The 14,881-nt window shown below is 42.9% G+C and overlaps 8 protein-coding genes across 8 annotated transcripts; 5 read left to right on the forward strand and 3 right to left on the reverse strand.

Moving 5' to 3' along the window:
* Positions 1 to 209: 209 nt before the first annotated feature.
* ALA1 (Alanine--tRNA ligase) lies at positions 210 to 1,286 on the reverse strand (the record flags this gene model as incomplete). The annotated part of the gene is made up of 1 exon (XM_064823871.1): positions 210 to 1,286. The coding sequence occupies one exon, from the start codon at positions 1,284 to 1,286 to the stop codon at positions 210 to 212; it is 1,077 nt and encodes a 358-aa protein (XP_064688696.1).
* Positions 1,287 to 2,225: 939 nt separating this feature from the next.
* ATC70_004570 (uncharacterized protein) lies at positions 2,226 to 3,268 on the forward strand (the record flags this gene model as incomplete). Its single annotated transcript, XM_064823872.1, has 2 exons — positions 2,226 to 2,277; positions 2,334 to 3,268. The coding sequence occupies 2 exons, from the start codon at positions 2,226 to 2,228 to the stop codon at positions 3,266 to 3,268; spliced, it is 987 nt and encodes a 328-aa protein (XP_064688697.1).
* A 1,230-nt stretch (positions 3,269 to 4,498) lies between these two features.
* On the forward strand, positions 4,499 to 7,969 carry ATC70_004571 (ANF_receptor domain-containing protein; the record flags this gene model as incomplete). The annotated part of the gene is made up of 6 exons (XM_064823873.1): positions 4,499 to 4,865; positions 4,932 to 5,104; positions 5,159 to 5,250; positions 5,312 to 6,169; positions 6,239 to 6,330; positions 6,384 to 7,969. 6 exons carry the CDS (start codon positions 4,499 to 4,501, stop codon positions 7,967 to 7,969), a joined length of 3,168 nt encoding a protein of 1,055 aa, XP_064688698.1.
* Positions 7,970 to 8,232: 263 nt separating this feature from the next.
* ALT1_1 (alanine transaminase) lies at positions 8,233 to 9,726 on the reverse strand (the record flags this gene model as incomplete). The annotated part of the gene is made up of 8 exons (XM_064823874.1): positions 8,233 to 8,495; positions 8,560 to 8,640; positions 8,694 to 8,733; positions 8,791 to 8,979; positions 9,041 to 9,070; positions 9,130 to 9,335; positions 9,404 to 9,433; positions 9,498 to 9,726. 8 exons carry the CDS (start codon positions 9,724 to 9,726, stop codon positions 8,233 to 8,235), a joined length of 1,068 nt encoding a protein of 355 aa, XP_064688699.1.
* A 152-nt stretch (positions 9,727 to 9,878) lies between these two features.
* ATC70_004573 (uncharacterized protein) lies at positions 9,879 to 10,961 on the reverse strand (the record flags this gene model as incomplete). The annotated part of the gene is made up of 1 exon (XM_064823875.1): positions 9,879 to 10,961. The coding sequence occupies one exon, from the start codon at positions 10,959 to 10,961 to the stop codon at positions 9,879 to 9,881; it is 1,083 nt and encodes a 360-aa protein (XP_064688700.1).
* A 182-nt stretch (positions 10,962 to 11,143) lies between these two features.
* On the forward strand, positions 11,144 to 11,728 carry ATC70_004574 (uncharacterized protein; the record flags this gene model as incomplete). The annotated part of the gene is made up of 1 exon (XM_064823876.1): positions 11,144 to 11,728. The coding sequence occupies one exon, from the start codon at positions 11,144 to 11,146 to the stop codon at positions 11,726 to 11,728; it is 585 nt and encodes a 194-aa protein (XP_064688701.1).
* A 141-nt stretch (positions 11,729 to 11,869) lies between these two features.
* Positions 11,870 to 13,963, forward strand: CHK1_1 (Chk1 protein kinase; the record flags this gene model as incomplete). Its single annotated transcript, XM_064823877.1, has 4 exons — positions 11,870 to 12,069; positions 12,125 to 12,617; positions 12,681 to 13,115; positions 13,172 to 13,963. 4 exons carry the CDS (start codon positions 11,870 to 11,872, stop codon positions 13,961 to 13,963), a joined length of 1,920 nt encoding a protein of 639 aa, XP_064688702.1.
* Positions 13,964 to 14,229: 266 nt separating this feature from the next.
* On the forward strand, positions 14,230 to 14,822 carry ATC70_004576 (uncharacterized protein; the record flags this gene model as incomplete). Its single annotated transcript, XM_064823878.1, has 2 exons — positions 14,230 to 14,285; positions 14,339 to 14,822. 2 exons carry the CDS (start codon positions 14,230 to 14,232, stop codon positions 14,820 to 14,822), a joined length of 540 nt encoding a protein of 179 aa, XP_064688703.1.
* Between the last annotated feature and the right edge of the window lie 59 nt (positions 14,823 to 14,881).

Here is a 14,881-nt window from a genome sequence, read left to right on the forward strand (position 1 = left end):
AGAAGACGAGATGATCTCAACAGTGTACAAAGCATCAAATCACTAGCAGCAGCATGAATTCATTAAAAATATGGAATATTTGCTTTATTCAATAAAGCCTTTTAATCAAAAAGAACACATATGGAATGAAATATACACCAAGCCGCAATTACGATCAGCAGGAGAGCACAAAAGAGGAGGAATGTACGACAATAACAAAAAGGCTGATATTAGCCATGACGTTTTTGATTATTTTGAAGCGGATAGTTGCCACTCATACCGCCGCCTCCACCAAAACGAGAATTTACGTAAGGGTATGCATGATGTTGTTGTTGCTGTTGCTGCTGATGATAGTAATTCAAAGCATGCTGCTGCTCTGGACTATGGTAAGAATTCGAATACGGAGAGGTATCTAAGCTATGTTGGTCCAGCTCATAGCGACGGCGAGAACGATCCTTATGATGTCTTCCGAATAAACTAGAGAAATGATGTCGATCTGAATATTGTTGCGATTGAGATGGGCTGCCGTCATATGGACTATGTTGATTATATTGATCAAACATGCCATTATTGTAGTGTTGACCCTGCATTGGCATCGACTGACGATTGTAATAAGGTTGCTGTTGCTGTTGCTGTTGTAACATTTGCTGTTGTCGTAATTGCTGGTGATGATGTTGTGGCAATAGAGGATTTCCTAGGCCACCGCCAGTATTGCCTACTAGCATTCCACCAATTCGATTTCCTGCTGTCGTTGCTGCTGCTGTTAGAACGGGCAGACCGATATCCATGACTGGATGGCGGCCATTATTAGGTACAGCCCCATTCATGAAAGATTGATGTTGTAATGGGTTTTTGGTGGACGAGGGAAGCGAATGATGTCTTTGACGGCGATAAGACGATGAGCGGTTAGTGTACTGAGAGCCCAGGCCACCATTTTCTTGCTGGTAGTGATTTTGAGCGTAGTCATCTTCATCCCGGTGTCTGTGAAATAAGGAAGATAGACTTTTATGCGATGACTTGCCCTTTAGGCGTTGGTTGTTGTAACCATTGTGAAAATACATGGATTCATCAAAAGGCTGTCGTGTTGGATCATAGTATTGCTTCTTCTTGCGGCCTCTGCTCCAGAAGTGCTGGCGATTATCCTTTTCATAAAAGGGTTGGTGCTGATTTGCAGCCATATCAGCCAGCCAGTTACCCACATGATGGTTCCTTTGTTGATGCCAGTTATCTCGGTATTGGTAATTGTCACTGCTATTGCTGCCAAGCTGATAGTTCTGGGAGAGGTATTGTCTGATTGTATTAAACATGATTTAATAGAGAGTAAAAGGAAATAGGAACTTTTGCCGTAAAAGACGACTTTATAAAGGTTGAATAACATTACACTAAAGTCTTTTACACAGTGATATCACCTGCTGCACCAGTTTAAAGTAGTATCAAACTTCCTTTTTAGACAAGACGAAAAGTTGATTTGTTATACAAACATAACCGGAGGATGACGGATTACTTTTTCTGCTGCTCGATTTCCTGATTACCTTGCATTGTACACTCTATACCGTTTAACCTTTGTTGGCATGCTGAATTTATATGCAATTGAATTGATCATAAATAGAAATTTTAGATCTTTTGTGCTATTAATGGCATTGAAGGCTAGTTTACGTTTCATGTAGTAATAACCTATCATGTCATTTGCTCTGAATGAGGCATTGCTCAACACTTGGCTCATCTCGGTTGATTTGAGGTCTTGTAAAACTGGATAAATGACTGATTACAATACCTTCTCCACTCCATACATTCCTTATCGAACCTGCAGTCGATCTATCTAATGACGATGAGACATGCTGATTTTAAACACCTTCTTCTGCCCTTCATAACAGGCAGCATATCCGGTAAATGTGGTTTTAGATTTTTTTGCGTAAAAAATTTTCAAATATCTTGTTGAACGCCAATGTCTACCTGATTCCATATATATAAGACAATGCCTACAATAAAGCTAATGGTTAAATACCTTTTAATCCTGGCGTATTTGTAATAAAAACTCTCTTCTAGCCAACAGCATCACATCAGAGGTTCATGTCGATCTTTCAAATGAATCCTGATCATGATGATTAATTTGGTCGCCGCCACCAGATTCGCTTTATTTTAGTTTTCCATTTGAACATCCCTTTTCTCCCTTTTCTTTTCTCTTTCATTTCTTTTCCTCACACATATTAAACTATAAAAGAAATCATAGCATGTCGCAAATACAAATGGGAAAGCCCAGTTTACCTTCTATTCAGTTTCTGTTGCAAGAAGCACCTGGTAATTGTCGTCTGAAATATTGCTATTTGAATGCAAAATGCTGATGGTAAAAATAGGCCCCGTCATACCACCAAACAGTAATAGCAGCAATCAGAACGAGCCTGTTGAAGCTCCAACTGCTCCTGCACATCAAAACAAGAGACAGTTTGGACACAGAGCTTCTCGAAGCGTCAGCAGCCTTCCCTTAGATTTGCAAAGTTTATCGCTGCAAGCACCAGAAGATAACATCAGACTTTCATATCCAGAGCCCAGTCAACCACCTCTCATTACTACTGATTTACATCAACCTTATGGTGGCATACCATTCTCATCAACAGAAAAACCTCCAAGCTGGATGCTTCCAAATGATAGACCGCCTGTTGCAATGAATCTCACTCCACCCCTAGTTGCTTCATCCTCCCAAAATACACATAGAAGAAAATCCGGATTTGGCGGCGGTCATGGGAGATCTATTTCTGAATTTACACTACCTCCATTATCAAACACTCCACCTTCAACGACCACAACTCGCAGACATACACCCTCTCATTCTCATAGAAGAGCTGTATCTGCCAACACTATAGATTTCATGCTCAGTCCATCCCCCAACGGCCATGTGAGAGCTCAATCCTACAGTCCTCAAGAAGCTGCAATGAATGGAGGCAGACAATCACCTCCAAACCCATATTTGTTTGATCAACTTCAGGTAGAAAACGGCACTAGTAATACTACCAATAACGTCTCTGCTTCCAATGCAAGCAATGCAGCATCTGATACATCCGGGCGCTACGTATGTCCATATTGCCATAAAAAGTTTTCAAGACCTTCCTCACTACGTATCCATACATACTCGCATACTGGTGAGAAGCCTTTTGTTTGTACAGAGCCTGGTTGCGGAAGACATTTCAGCGTCCAAAGTAATATGAGACGCCATTTACGAGTTCACAGATTGGGACGCTCGGTCAACAGTAATACATTGGAAGCAACAAAGGAAGAGAATGAAGCAGCATAACAATGTATAGTGATTTCTTATGGTAGCCCTCGGAAATATACAACATCACCTTAATGAAAATCTTGAAAAAAAATTTATAGCACCATCTACGCGCTCAGCACAAACACACACACACATAACATATACACCATTTGTCACACATAGTTTACAAAACACAATAGCAAAGGCAGCCTCCAGTTCTCTTTTTTTTTTCTCTTTTACTATTATTTAGCTCTGTATATATTACCATCTACTTTTTCATTTTCTCCCGGTACTTTCGAATAAAGAATCGGGTGTTCTTTTATCATCTTAACCTTAGTTATGATAGTATTTGTTGAGCAAGACAGGAAGCATTTGCACAATTGAAACTCCATTTAAGCTGAAAGAGTGCTTCTTACAGGCGATCGTTGGTGCGACCATGCTTGCTTTATTTACAAGGCACTGTAGAGGGAGAGACGCAGTAATCCTACGCAAAACATGCAGCGTGAGTTTTTGGGAGATTCTTCCTCGACTATTCGCTCTAATTAAGCAGCATATGATGCTATTTGTCTGGGCCAATGACGTAAATATCGATAACAATCATCGTTTCTCAAGCCTATACTTGCTACCTGTATTGATATATCATTTCTTTTCACATATTGTGGACATCTGTTAAAGGCAAGATGCCGAGATTCAAAGCCAAATTTTTTGATCTATTGATCGTTGTCATGGCAACAAATTATCGTTGCATTTGATTTAGTGGCAAATGTCAAATTTGTTCAAATGTGTTTAGTGGAAGATGTGGATAAGCATTTCATTGGGCAAAAGCGGCATGATTCTTTTAAAACCTTTGTGAAAAAAAAAAAAAAAAAAATTGGGTAAACAAAAAGGATGGCCATCTTGAAATACAAAGGCTTCATGGTTTGGGTGGGCCTGTGGTTTTGACGCAAAGGATTCCTATGAGGCCAAATGTCGGATAGATGTTGGTATAGTGTAAACCATTTTCTCCATGTCGATCAGATACATATCCATGGGTTTCTCATGGATGAAGCATTTGCAAAAACTTGCGTTTTCACCAGCTAATTTTTTTCTGTGTTCCGCCCGATTTGCGGTTAGCTTTAACTTGGAGTTAAATTATCACATTTAGTGTTCGTTTGCTTTCTTTTTTCTTTTTTTCCTTTTTACTCTTTCTTTTCCACCCTACAGAAAAGAAAACAAATATAAAAAGACTTCTTTCTTTTCGTTATCAATACATATCACATATAAGAAAAAATGGATGATTCACAGCATCCACTTGTCGTATCTACCCCACCTTTACGTGGCCCCGTTGATTCTCCAGCTCCCATTGATGCCGCAGAAGCAGCTTCCGATCTGAAGGCTCACCGAGACAGCATGTCGTTAGCCACAACCCAGTATGAGCAGCAGGGCCCCATTGATAGCAGGGTCTTGCGTGGAAGATCAAAGTCTCTCGCATTTGGTATGCAAGCATTTAGACCTCCTGTAGATTACATTGCGCCTGTCAGTACACCAGGTGTGCCCTACAAGGCAAGATCTTGGGAGCCCACGCTCGAAAAGGCTATTCGTGCTATTGTGTCTATCAAAGCTAGCCATGTCAGAAGCTTTGATACTGAAACTTCAGGTAAATTTAAGCGGGATTCCAGTGAGAGTTGCAAGAGATGGGATGATACTCAACATTTGAGAATAGGTGGCTATACTGCTACTGGATTTATCGTTGATGCCGCACGCGGTATCATATTGACAAATCGTCATGTGGTATCGCCAGCACCCATTGTAGCTCAAGCCGTTTTGACAAACTATGAGGAAGTAGACTTGAAGCCAGTTTATCGTGATCCTGTCCATGATTTTGGTTTTATGCAGGTAATGGGTGATTGCAACACCAAAAACTTCGCTTGCTGAGATTTTGTGTTTTAGTTTGATCCTAGTCGCATTAAATTTATGGAACTAGAAGAAATTAAACTTAGCCCGGAACGTGCTAAAGTTGGTTTAGACATTCGAGTTGTCGGGTAAGTGAGCATTGAAACGCCAAAATACCTCTATTCACAGTTTCCATGACAAAAAAAAAAGCAATGATGCTGGTGAAAAATTGAGTATTTTAGCTGGCACATTGGCCAGACTTGATCGAAGAGCTCCTGAATACGGCGTTGGTGAATACAATGACTTTAACACATTCTACTTACAAGCCGCATCAGGCACCAGCGGAGGCTCGTCTGGTAGTCCTGTGCTTGACATTGATGGACATGCAGTCGCTCTCAACGCAGGTGGTGCAAGCCGTGCTTCATCCTCTTACTACTTGCCATTGGACCGCGTTCAAAGAGCACTGACTTTTATCCAAAAGGGCGTTCAAGTGCCTCGTGGTACTCTGCAAACAGAGTTTGAATACCTGCCCTACAATGAGGTGCGTCGATTAGGCCTCAAGGCTCACATTGAGGAAAAGGTCCGACACAAATTCCCTGAAGAGACGGGTATGCTTGTTGTGCGATCCTTGTTGCCCAAAGGACCTGCCGACAATGTATTGGTGCCTGGTGATATTATCATTGGCTGTAACGGTAAAATGGTGCCTCATTTCATCGCCTTATTCGAGATTCTAGATGACGCTGTTGATCAAGAGATTTCATTGACTGTCAGTCGTGGTAAAAAGGTGCAAGAGGTCAAGGTTACTGTACAAGATCTGCACTCTATTACGCCCAATCGCTTCGTTGAGATTGGTGGTGGCGTGGTCCATGAATTATCGTATCAACTGGCCAAATCTTATTCTCAGCCCACTGGTGGTGTTTATGTTGCTACATCGGGTCATATGCTAGCAAGTGCCAGTGCCTGGAGAAAAAGTATCATTGTGAGCGTCAACAATATCCCAACACCCAATTTGGATGCCTTTATCGAAGCAATGAAGACTTTGGCAGATGGAGCTCGTGTACCTGTTAGGTAAGAAGGATGAGAGTTTTGAATCTACGACATTCATGCAAACTGGATCATTGACTTTGATTACGCCAGATTTTATGCCTTGCACAAAGCCTACAAGGACAAGGTCATGATTATGCATGTGGATCGACACTGGCACAAGTTTAGAATTGCTGTTCGCAACGGTAAGCTCTTTCGTCTACTAATTAATGTAAGTGTATTAACAGATTACCTGTAGACGTTACTGGCCTCTGGGATTTCACTGAAATGCCGCCTCCACCTGCTACAATCCCATATTCTCCATCCACTGCTACTTTTCCACCTTTGGATTCATCACTGGCTCTTGCTGAGAAACTGATGCCATCTTTTGTCGCTATCGATTTCTATTTGCCCTACCTGGTAGATGGTATGAAGGCAACTCAGTTTTACGGTACCGGTTTCATTGTTTCCACCAACCCTCCGTTGATTGTATGCGACCGAGATACGATTCCTATCGGCCTAGGCGACATTTTCATCACATTTGCTAATTCCATTATCATCCCTGGACGTCTGCTCTTCCTGCACCCCTTCTACAACTACGTGATTCTGACATACGACCCCAAATTGATTGGCGAAACACCTGTCAAACCCTTGGAGTTTAGTGAAAAGGAGCTCAATCAAGGCGATGAGATCAATTTTATTGGTATTGGTAACGATCATTCTGTTGTCATGAGGAAGACAACCGTGTCCTCTGTCTCCAATATCGGCACTCGCGAATGTTCACCTCCTCGTTGGCGTGCCATGAATGTAGAGGGTATCAAGATTGACGACTCTCTCAACTCGCAAGGCGGCCTCATCACCAACGACGAAGGCCAGGTACAAGCATTGTGGATCAGCTACTCTAGTCAGTCTGAAAAGGGCAAAGATATCTCGTTCATGTCAGGTTTGCTCTCTTCTCTGGTCAAGCCAACCATCGACAAGTTCTTGCAAAACGGTGACAAGGTAGTCTTCAAGGGCCTTGATGCTGAGCTGTGGACCATGCGCATTGCAGCTGCTCGTACATTGGGTCTGAGTGATGAATGGGTCAAGAAGATTGAAGAAAGCGGCTCCACGCGTCATACATTGCTCTATGTGCTCAACATCCTGGATGAGCGCAGTGCGTGTGCCAAGGTCCTCAATGTAGGCGATGTTATTCTTAGTGTCGACGGTAAGCTGGTGACCCGTATGAGCCACATGATGCTGGTTCATGAGAAGGACAACATTGACATGGTGATTTTGCGTGACGGAAAAGAGCTAAATGTCAATGTCCCCATGAGTGAGTTCAGTAGCTATGAAACCACTCGCGTCATTGGATGGCAAGGTGCTTTGATCCAGCGTCCCTACAAGGCTGTCTTGGAGCAAGTACGCAATGTTCCTGCCGGTGTCTACGTCTCTTGCACACTGTATGGCTCACCAGCATCCAACGTACTTCGTCCTGGAGTCTGGATTGTGGAAGTGCAAGGCAAGCCAGTCAAAGATCTGGATTCCTTCTTGCAAGTTGTCCATTCGCATGAACTGGAAATGGGACGCCGTCGTCGCCCTAGCTATATTCCACCTGTTCAGAGAAGCGCCGAAGAGAGGGCGAGAAGAGAGAGTGAGCAAGACGACAATGATGCATTGATACCTGATATCGTTGATGAAGACGATGATGACGACAATGATGAGGGCTATATTCGTATCAAGACTGTCAGTAGAAATGAAACTGTACGTGTTGTCGCTGTCAAACTCGATTTGCACTATTGGGATTCTTGGCAGTTGGTTCATGACGAGAAATCTGTATCTGGTTGGAACTCGGAAAGCGCTTAGATCAGCCATCTGATCGTGCTCGTTTCTATACACTACTACTTTCAAACAAATTTTGTACAGTTCTCTTCTTTTCTTGCTTTCGTTTAAATATATATTTTCTGCCTCTTTTTTTTTTCCCCGTTTCTAAATAGTCTACAATATCGAACAAATATATACACTCTGATTTATTGATACTTGGTAATGCCTATTGAATGTAGCTTTTGCAATCGCAAGACCACCACAGTCGCGATGTATGATTTATTATGATTTGCACCGCTAAATCATTATGCTTCTTCTCCAACCTTCTTGTTCTCTTCTTCCTCTTCTTCAAGAGTAAGGTGTTCAGCCTGCTTCCATTTGTTGATGGCTGCCACTGCAGTGACGAGTGATTTGAGGGTTCTGCGACTATTGAAGCCTTTGCGAACATTGGGAGCCAAGTTGATGCCATTATCCTCTTCACTGGTGATCCAAACATCCTTCAATGCTTCCTCAGCAGTAACTCTCTCTCTGGGATCGAATGTGAGGAGTCTGTTGATCATGTTTTTGGCTGTAAATCGAGTTCAAATTAATATTCATGATACCACCTGGATCCATTTGCCTGTATGCTGTACCTTCATCTGAAATGTCTCCCCAGTATTCATCATCAAAATCATATTTTCCCTTCATGATGGAATCAAACAACTCGTTTTGATCTAAAACATAGATTAGCATAGGCCCACACAAGGCAAACGCAGCCTCCTGTTACCTTCGCCATAAAATGGGGTATATCCACTCAACAAAGTGTACTAATGCAGTGCATAAGATAAGCAGCCACACTCTAAAAGCTTCCTCTCTATACTCACCATAATCACACCAACACTCCAGATATCGACAGGCTTACCATGACCAGTACCCAAAAGAACCTCAGGGGCCACGTACCCTGGGGTACCACATGCTGTTGTCAAAACTTCGTTGTTGTTCTTTAACAGCTTGGATAATCCAAAATCGGTAATGAGCAGTTCTGCATTTTCAGCAGGTGTCTTGAACAGCAACTACACTCACAAAACATGAATACTCATAGAAAACTTTTGCATTCCAGGTGTGCCATCTTACGTTTTCGGGCTTGATATCTCGGTGAACAATCTATAAAAGGTAAAGTTTTTTAGCATCGAATGCAGAGAAACATACAGTTTCAAATGTACATTTTGAGAGTGCAGATAAGCTAAACCTTCCAACATTTGGCGAACCAAATCAGAGGCTACAGCTTCGGTGTAGGTGCCTCTTTCCACAATACGCTGAAACAATTCACCACCAGTACACAAATCAGAAATGATGTACACTGCGTTCGTGTCTTCAAAAATGTCATGCAAAGAAACAATGTGCTCGTGGCGGACCTTCTTCAAGATGTCTGTGATATCCATTACGTACATGGTCAGAGACACTCAACAGCTAATGCGTGCTTTCAAGGACACTCACCTAATTCACTGTCCAACATGTGTTCCTTGCCTAATGATACAGGAACATGTCAACTTGTGCTTGATCCCGATTATCCGATCAAGACAAAACTTACCAGCAATCACCTTTTTCAAAATGATCTTGACAGCATACTTTTCACCTGTGGAGCGTTCAGAACACTCCTTTACCACAGCAAAGGAGCCAACACCCAGCTTCTTTTCATGGATTGTGTATTTAGCAGTAAGAGCAGGAGGATACTTTGGTGAATCGTCATCTTCTTCGTGTGTCTTTTTGAAGAGTGCCAAGACTCTTTTCACAAATGGATTATGGTGGTGATGACTCATTTTAACAAATTTATTCAAATGAAGAAAAGAGAGAGAGAGAGAAAGAGAGAGAAAGAGAGAAAGAAAGAAAGAAAAAAAGAAAAAAAAAAAGCTTGATCCATTTAAACATGGCCATTTTATGAGGTGGGCATGTAATGTGTGTTGCGCGCAGTTCAAAAAAAAGGTACATGAATACTCTTTAGTTTGCTGTAGCTGTTTCTTCTCACTTTGGAAGAGCACAGACTGACTACCAGGAACAACACCATCAGAGGCAGGTATATTCTCCATAGGCTGGTTTTCGTGAAACTATAGTGTTTGTAAGCGGTGCATGTATTATCCAAGTAGATCTTTTTGCCCGGATAGTAGTAGAGTGACATGTTGGTGTATCGCTCGTACGCTAGTCTACACAGACTGCATTTCCCTTGTTCATACGCATCCAATGTGGATAGAAACCGATCTGATAGACCGCTCTCCCGTCGATAATCAAAATAGGAGTTATACAGGTTCTTGTCTGCCAGCACTCTCTTTAGATAGGCCGCTAGTTCTTTTGGATGTTCAAACTGATCCACACGAATGACGGAATGCGTATTGGGTATGAAAGGTCCGTAATCGCTGGGACCGTCTACAATGGGTATCGTTCCTGCCACGTACGTATTGCTCAGCTTCTCAGTGACATAGTCCTTGCAATTTGAGTTCTCAAATGACAGGTAAAAGTGATACTGGGATATCAGATCGATGGTGGTCGTGTTGTCTGGATAGTGCTGGTTCTCCATGCAATGGCCGTAAATGTCGACATCTATCCATTTACTCAACTCTCGCACGTAGTGATGTCTGTAGTTGGATGCTTTGCAGTTGGACACTATCCAGGCCACAGGTGTCTCTTGCTTGAATTGCTGCTTATTTATAGGCTTTTGCATGTGTTGTAGTAGTTCATCCTTCTCCAAGTATCCCCACGGGAAATCAGAATCCAGGCGGTAGGTCATGCTGTATTGCATTTTATCGATAATGTCAGGTTGGTATTTGGGCGCCTCTGCGTTGTGATACACCCAGGCACGGTCCTCCCTCATAGGAGGCACATCCTTTTTATCGTTCATATCAGAGGCATGGAAGATGACTACTGAGCTGTTTGATAGCTGTTTTCTGTCGTGTGTAAGCTGACATTGGTATGGCAGTCCACATGTGTTGATGCTGTATCCTTCCCATTGATCTGTATTGAACCACTTTGTCCAGTAAATGATGGGAATAACCTGCACCATTTTCAAACAAAAAGAAAGAAACACTACTGAATATCAACCCAACGTGTGACCATACACATTACAACAAACTGTGGCTGCTGAGAGAACATCCAGCTAAATATAGCAAAAGAGCAATAACATTAAGAATTCTTGTTGATATTAATTAAAATTGACCTTTTTTTTTTCAAGCACACCTCTTCTCGATGCCTCAACATACACCTCCAGGAGCGTTTCCCGTGCTGAATACTAGCACAGCACTCACAAAAGCCAAGCGAAAAGACCAACATGCCAAGGATGATACTCATCTGAGATTTAAAGCACAAATGACCAAATTCAAAGGCTACTTTCACAGGAAGGAGAGCGTGGTGAGTGCAACATCATCGGCAACATCATCGTCAACGCCTACAAGAAGAGGATTCTGGAAGAAGAAGGAAACATCCAATGAAATAGTCATGCAGCAGCAGACAAACGCAGTAGGGAGTTTGCTGATGGTGAGCGTGCCCATCACAATCTCTAGCACATCGCATTACTATGGCAACAGCAGCAGCTCTTCCTCAAACCCTACCGCAACATCCATAGTGCAGCAATTGATTATACTACCGCCATTGCAAGTGTACGGCTTTATGTTTCTAACTGCTCTTCTACTGCTAGTGATTGCATTTGCCATACTACAGATCCATCGCACATTATCCATATTTCAGTTGGCAGTAGATGGCTTGAGATATGTTCTCGTTGGATTCACTACCAACTCTCTATCGGCTTTTTCATTTCTGAAATCTTGGTTTTAACTGTATACACACAATTCGCGTGGGGAAAATTCACCTTGAGTGCTGAGTCAAGTCAATTACACACACCAAATTATACAAACCTATTTAATAGATGGAATAAAAAAAAACTCATAATTCACCTTTCTTCTTCAATACCTACCAATGACAAAAATACTAGTAGCCAATCGCGGGGAGATTGCTATTCGCATCATTACAGCAGCAACCGAACTTGGACTCGAGACAGTCGCTGTTTACTCTGACAACCAAGATAGATCGCATTGTATAGGTGCACATGAGTCGATCAAATTGAAGAGTGCGCTCTCCTTTTTGGATTCTCAACAGATCATTGACGCAGCAAATAGGTAATTTCAGCCACCACAGCCATTGCATACATTGCTAAGAAACCATTGCACACAGTGTTCATGCCACTGCAATTCATCCAGGCTATGGATTTTTGTCTGAATCCACAGATTTGGCAGATAAATGCAAGCAGTCGGGCATCCTTTTCATTGGCCCCTCTGCTTCATGCATTTCTGCTGTTGGGGACAAGGTGTCTGCCCGTCAAGTGGCTAAAGCAGCAGGTGTGCCTGTGATTCCAGGCACCGAAGAATCTATTTCTACCCCTGAGCAGGTCTTTGCTTTTGCAGATCGATTTGGTTATCCTGTCATGCTCAAAGCCCGTGATGGTGGCGGTGGTAGAGGTATTAGAATGGTACACTATGCTGAGGAAGTACCTGATTCGCTCAAGCGCTGTATCAATGAGTCGCCATCAAAGCAAGTGTTTATCGAGAAGGCTATCCTTGGCGCCAAACACATCGAGGTTCAAATCCTGGGCGACAATCATGGAAACGTCATACATCTCTTTGAACGAGATTGCTCTATTCAGAGACGCTTCCAAAAGATATTGGAGGTAAGCATTTTGCATGAATTGAAAGATGTGAGTCTGCGATACTCATGTGCTTCTGCGCATTAGGTTGCACCTTGCCCTTGTTTATCACCCCAATTGCGAGACAATATCCATCAAGCAGCGACTCAATTAGCCAAGCTCATTCAATACAACTCTGCAGGCACCGTCGAGTTCCTTGTTCGTCCCGATGTTAATGAATTCTACTTTTTAGAAGTGAACCCCCGTGTTCAAGTAGAGCACACCATCTCGGAGCAAATCACACATGTCGACATTGTGCAAACACAAATTAGAATTGCTTTGGGTGAAAATCTGCAGGTACTAGGACTTTTGCAAGATGCAATTCGACCCAATCGCTTGGTGTCTATTCAAGCTCGAGTGGTTGCTGAAAACCCTCTCAACAATAACATGCTTTCGGTGGGCAAAATCAATGCTGTTCAATTTCCTCATGGCCATGGCATTCGTGTGGATACTTGGGTTCAGCCTGGCTGTGTTGTTCTCCCGGTAAGCAGTGCCATCATTTCCAGTTCGTACCTATTACTAACCAGCGCATTGAGTAGACATTTGACTCACTGCTGGCCAAAGTCATCGTTACCGGTCAATCTTATGATGATGCGCTGCACAAGTTGAAGCGTGCTCTGCAAAACACAGTAATTGAGGGTGTAGAGACGAATATTCAGTTCCTGATTGCTATCATTTCAGACCGTTCATTCATAGGAGATCAATTATCACACATACACATCAAATCACTAGAGGACAAAATAGATGATTTGGTTGCTGCAACCAAACAATTAGGTAGCCCACCACGCAAGACACTTGAATCTGGCACTGCATACCCTACACCAAATGCTATTGCTTCTACTGTTACTAATGCCGTTTCGTCACTACAATTCAAGCCTGGAGATGCGTTCAACATTGAAATCAGCAACTCGAAAACCAAGATTGTGGAATCAGTACATTCACTACAAATCGACACTATTTCGACCAACAATTTCCCTGACGAGTTTGTTGCTCAAGTCCAGACATCCTTTCCCTCTGCGCGAAATCCTGTATCGATTGCATTGACCCGTAAATCTGCTATTAGCACATCGTCTACACTACGTCGTAAAGCAAATCCTCGTGCATCTACTGATATAGGGTCTCCAGTTACTGGCATGGTGGTTGAGATCAATGTCAAGGAGGGAGATGTTGTTGCTCCAGGTCAGCAGTTGTTTGTGATGAGCGCCATGAAGATGGAAACTGTAATTCAGGCTCCTGCTGCAGGTACCGTAAAGACCATTTATGCAGCTCCAAATGATTTGATCGATGGTGGCGATATGGTAGTCGAGTTGACAAAAGATAGTAAACTTTGATGTCTTTGTTTTGCAATAAATTTGTTGCAGTTGACTAAATTTGATAGTCTCTTAATTACTGCAGTTTACTTGCTAGTTTCTATCATCGTCAGCTCATGATAGCTTGGAATACCATTGTTTAATAGATATTAATTCCGCAATATAGATAACTAATGTTTAGAAAGATATCTTGATGCAACCGCTATATGCATTTAATTTGATTTGCTAACCTCTCTTTTATCAATGAAGAATTAACCAATGCCTTCTTTTTTTTTTCATTCTTTCTAATGAGTCCGTCTGCCACTTCTGTCGCCAGAGTGGCCACATCCGCGCTGCCTGCCCTGTACTATTGAAGCGCCAATGCTTCAAGTGTCGCAAGCTTGGTCACACTGCTAGGTTTTGCAACGAAGAGGAGACCACTTTTGAGGAGGCACTGGATGAGTACGAATCGAGCAAGAAGGCTATTGAGGAGCCCAATACTGCCAACGCTCAACGCCGTACCCGCGAGAATAACCAAGAGAAGCGCCATAGATCCACTCCCACCATCCATGATGTCGTCGAGCAGCAACTGCAGCATCAAGCCGCCGCCGCCGCCGCTCAGCCTGCCAACAAGCAAAAGGGGTCCACTGGCCGCCCGAGACGCAGTTCAACGACTGAAGCGATGGATGTCGATCCCAAGGCTCTCCAGCGTACTCCCCAGAGTAGCTATGCTTCCAAGCATGCGCCTCTCGATGTGTCTCTCCACATGCATGTGGATTCCCAAGGTAGTAGTGCTGCCAACGCTGATTTTTCGTCTGACGTGCTCCCTCTCTGCCGTCATTCCGTGAGCTCGACGTCTATGTCGCAGACTCCAGTGTATCATGCCGCCCATAGGGCTTAATGATACAAAAATCAATGCGTATAGGTACCCTTAATGCCCGGAGCATCTTTAAGGGTTCC

This window comes from Mucor velutinosus (assembly GCF_035048745.1).
Source record: "Mucor velutinosus strain NIH1002 chromosome Unknown tig00001540, whole genome shotgun sequence".
NCBI lineage: Eukaryota > Fungi > Mucoromycota > Mucoromycetes > Mucorales > Mucoraceae > Mucor > Mucor velutinosus.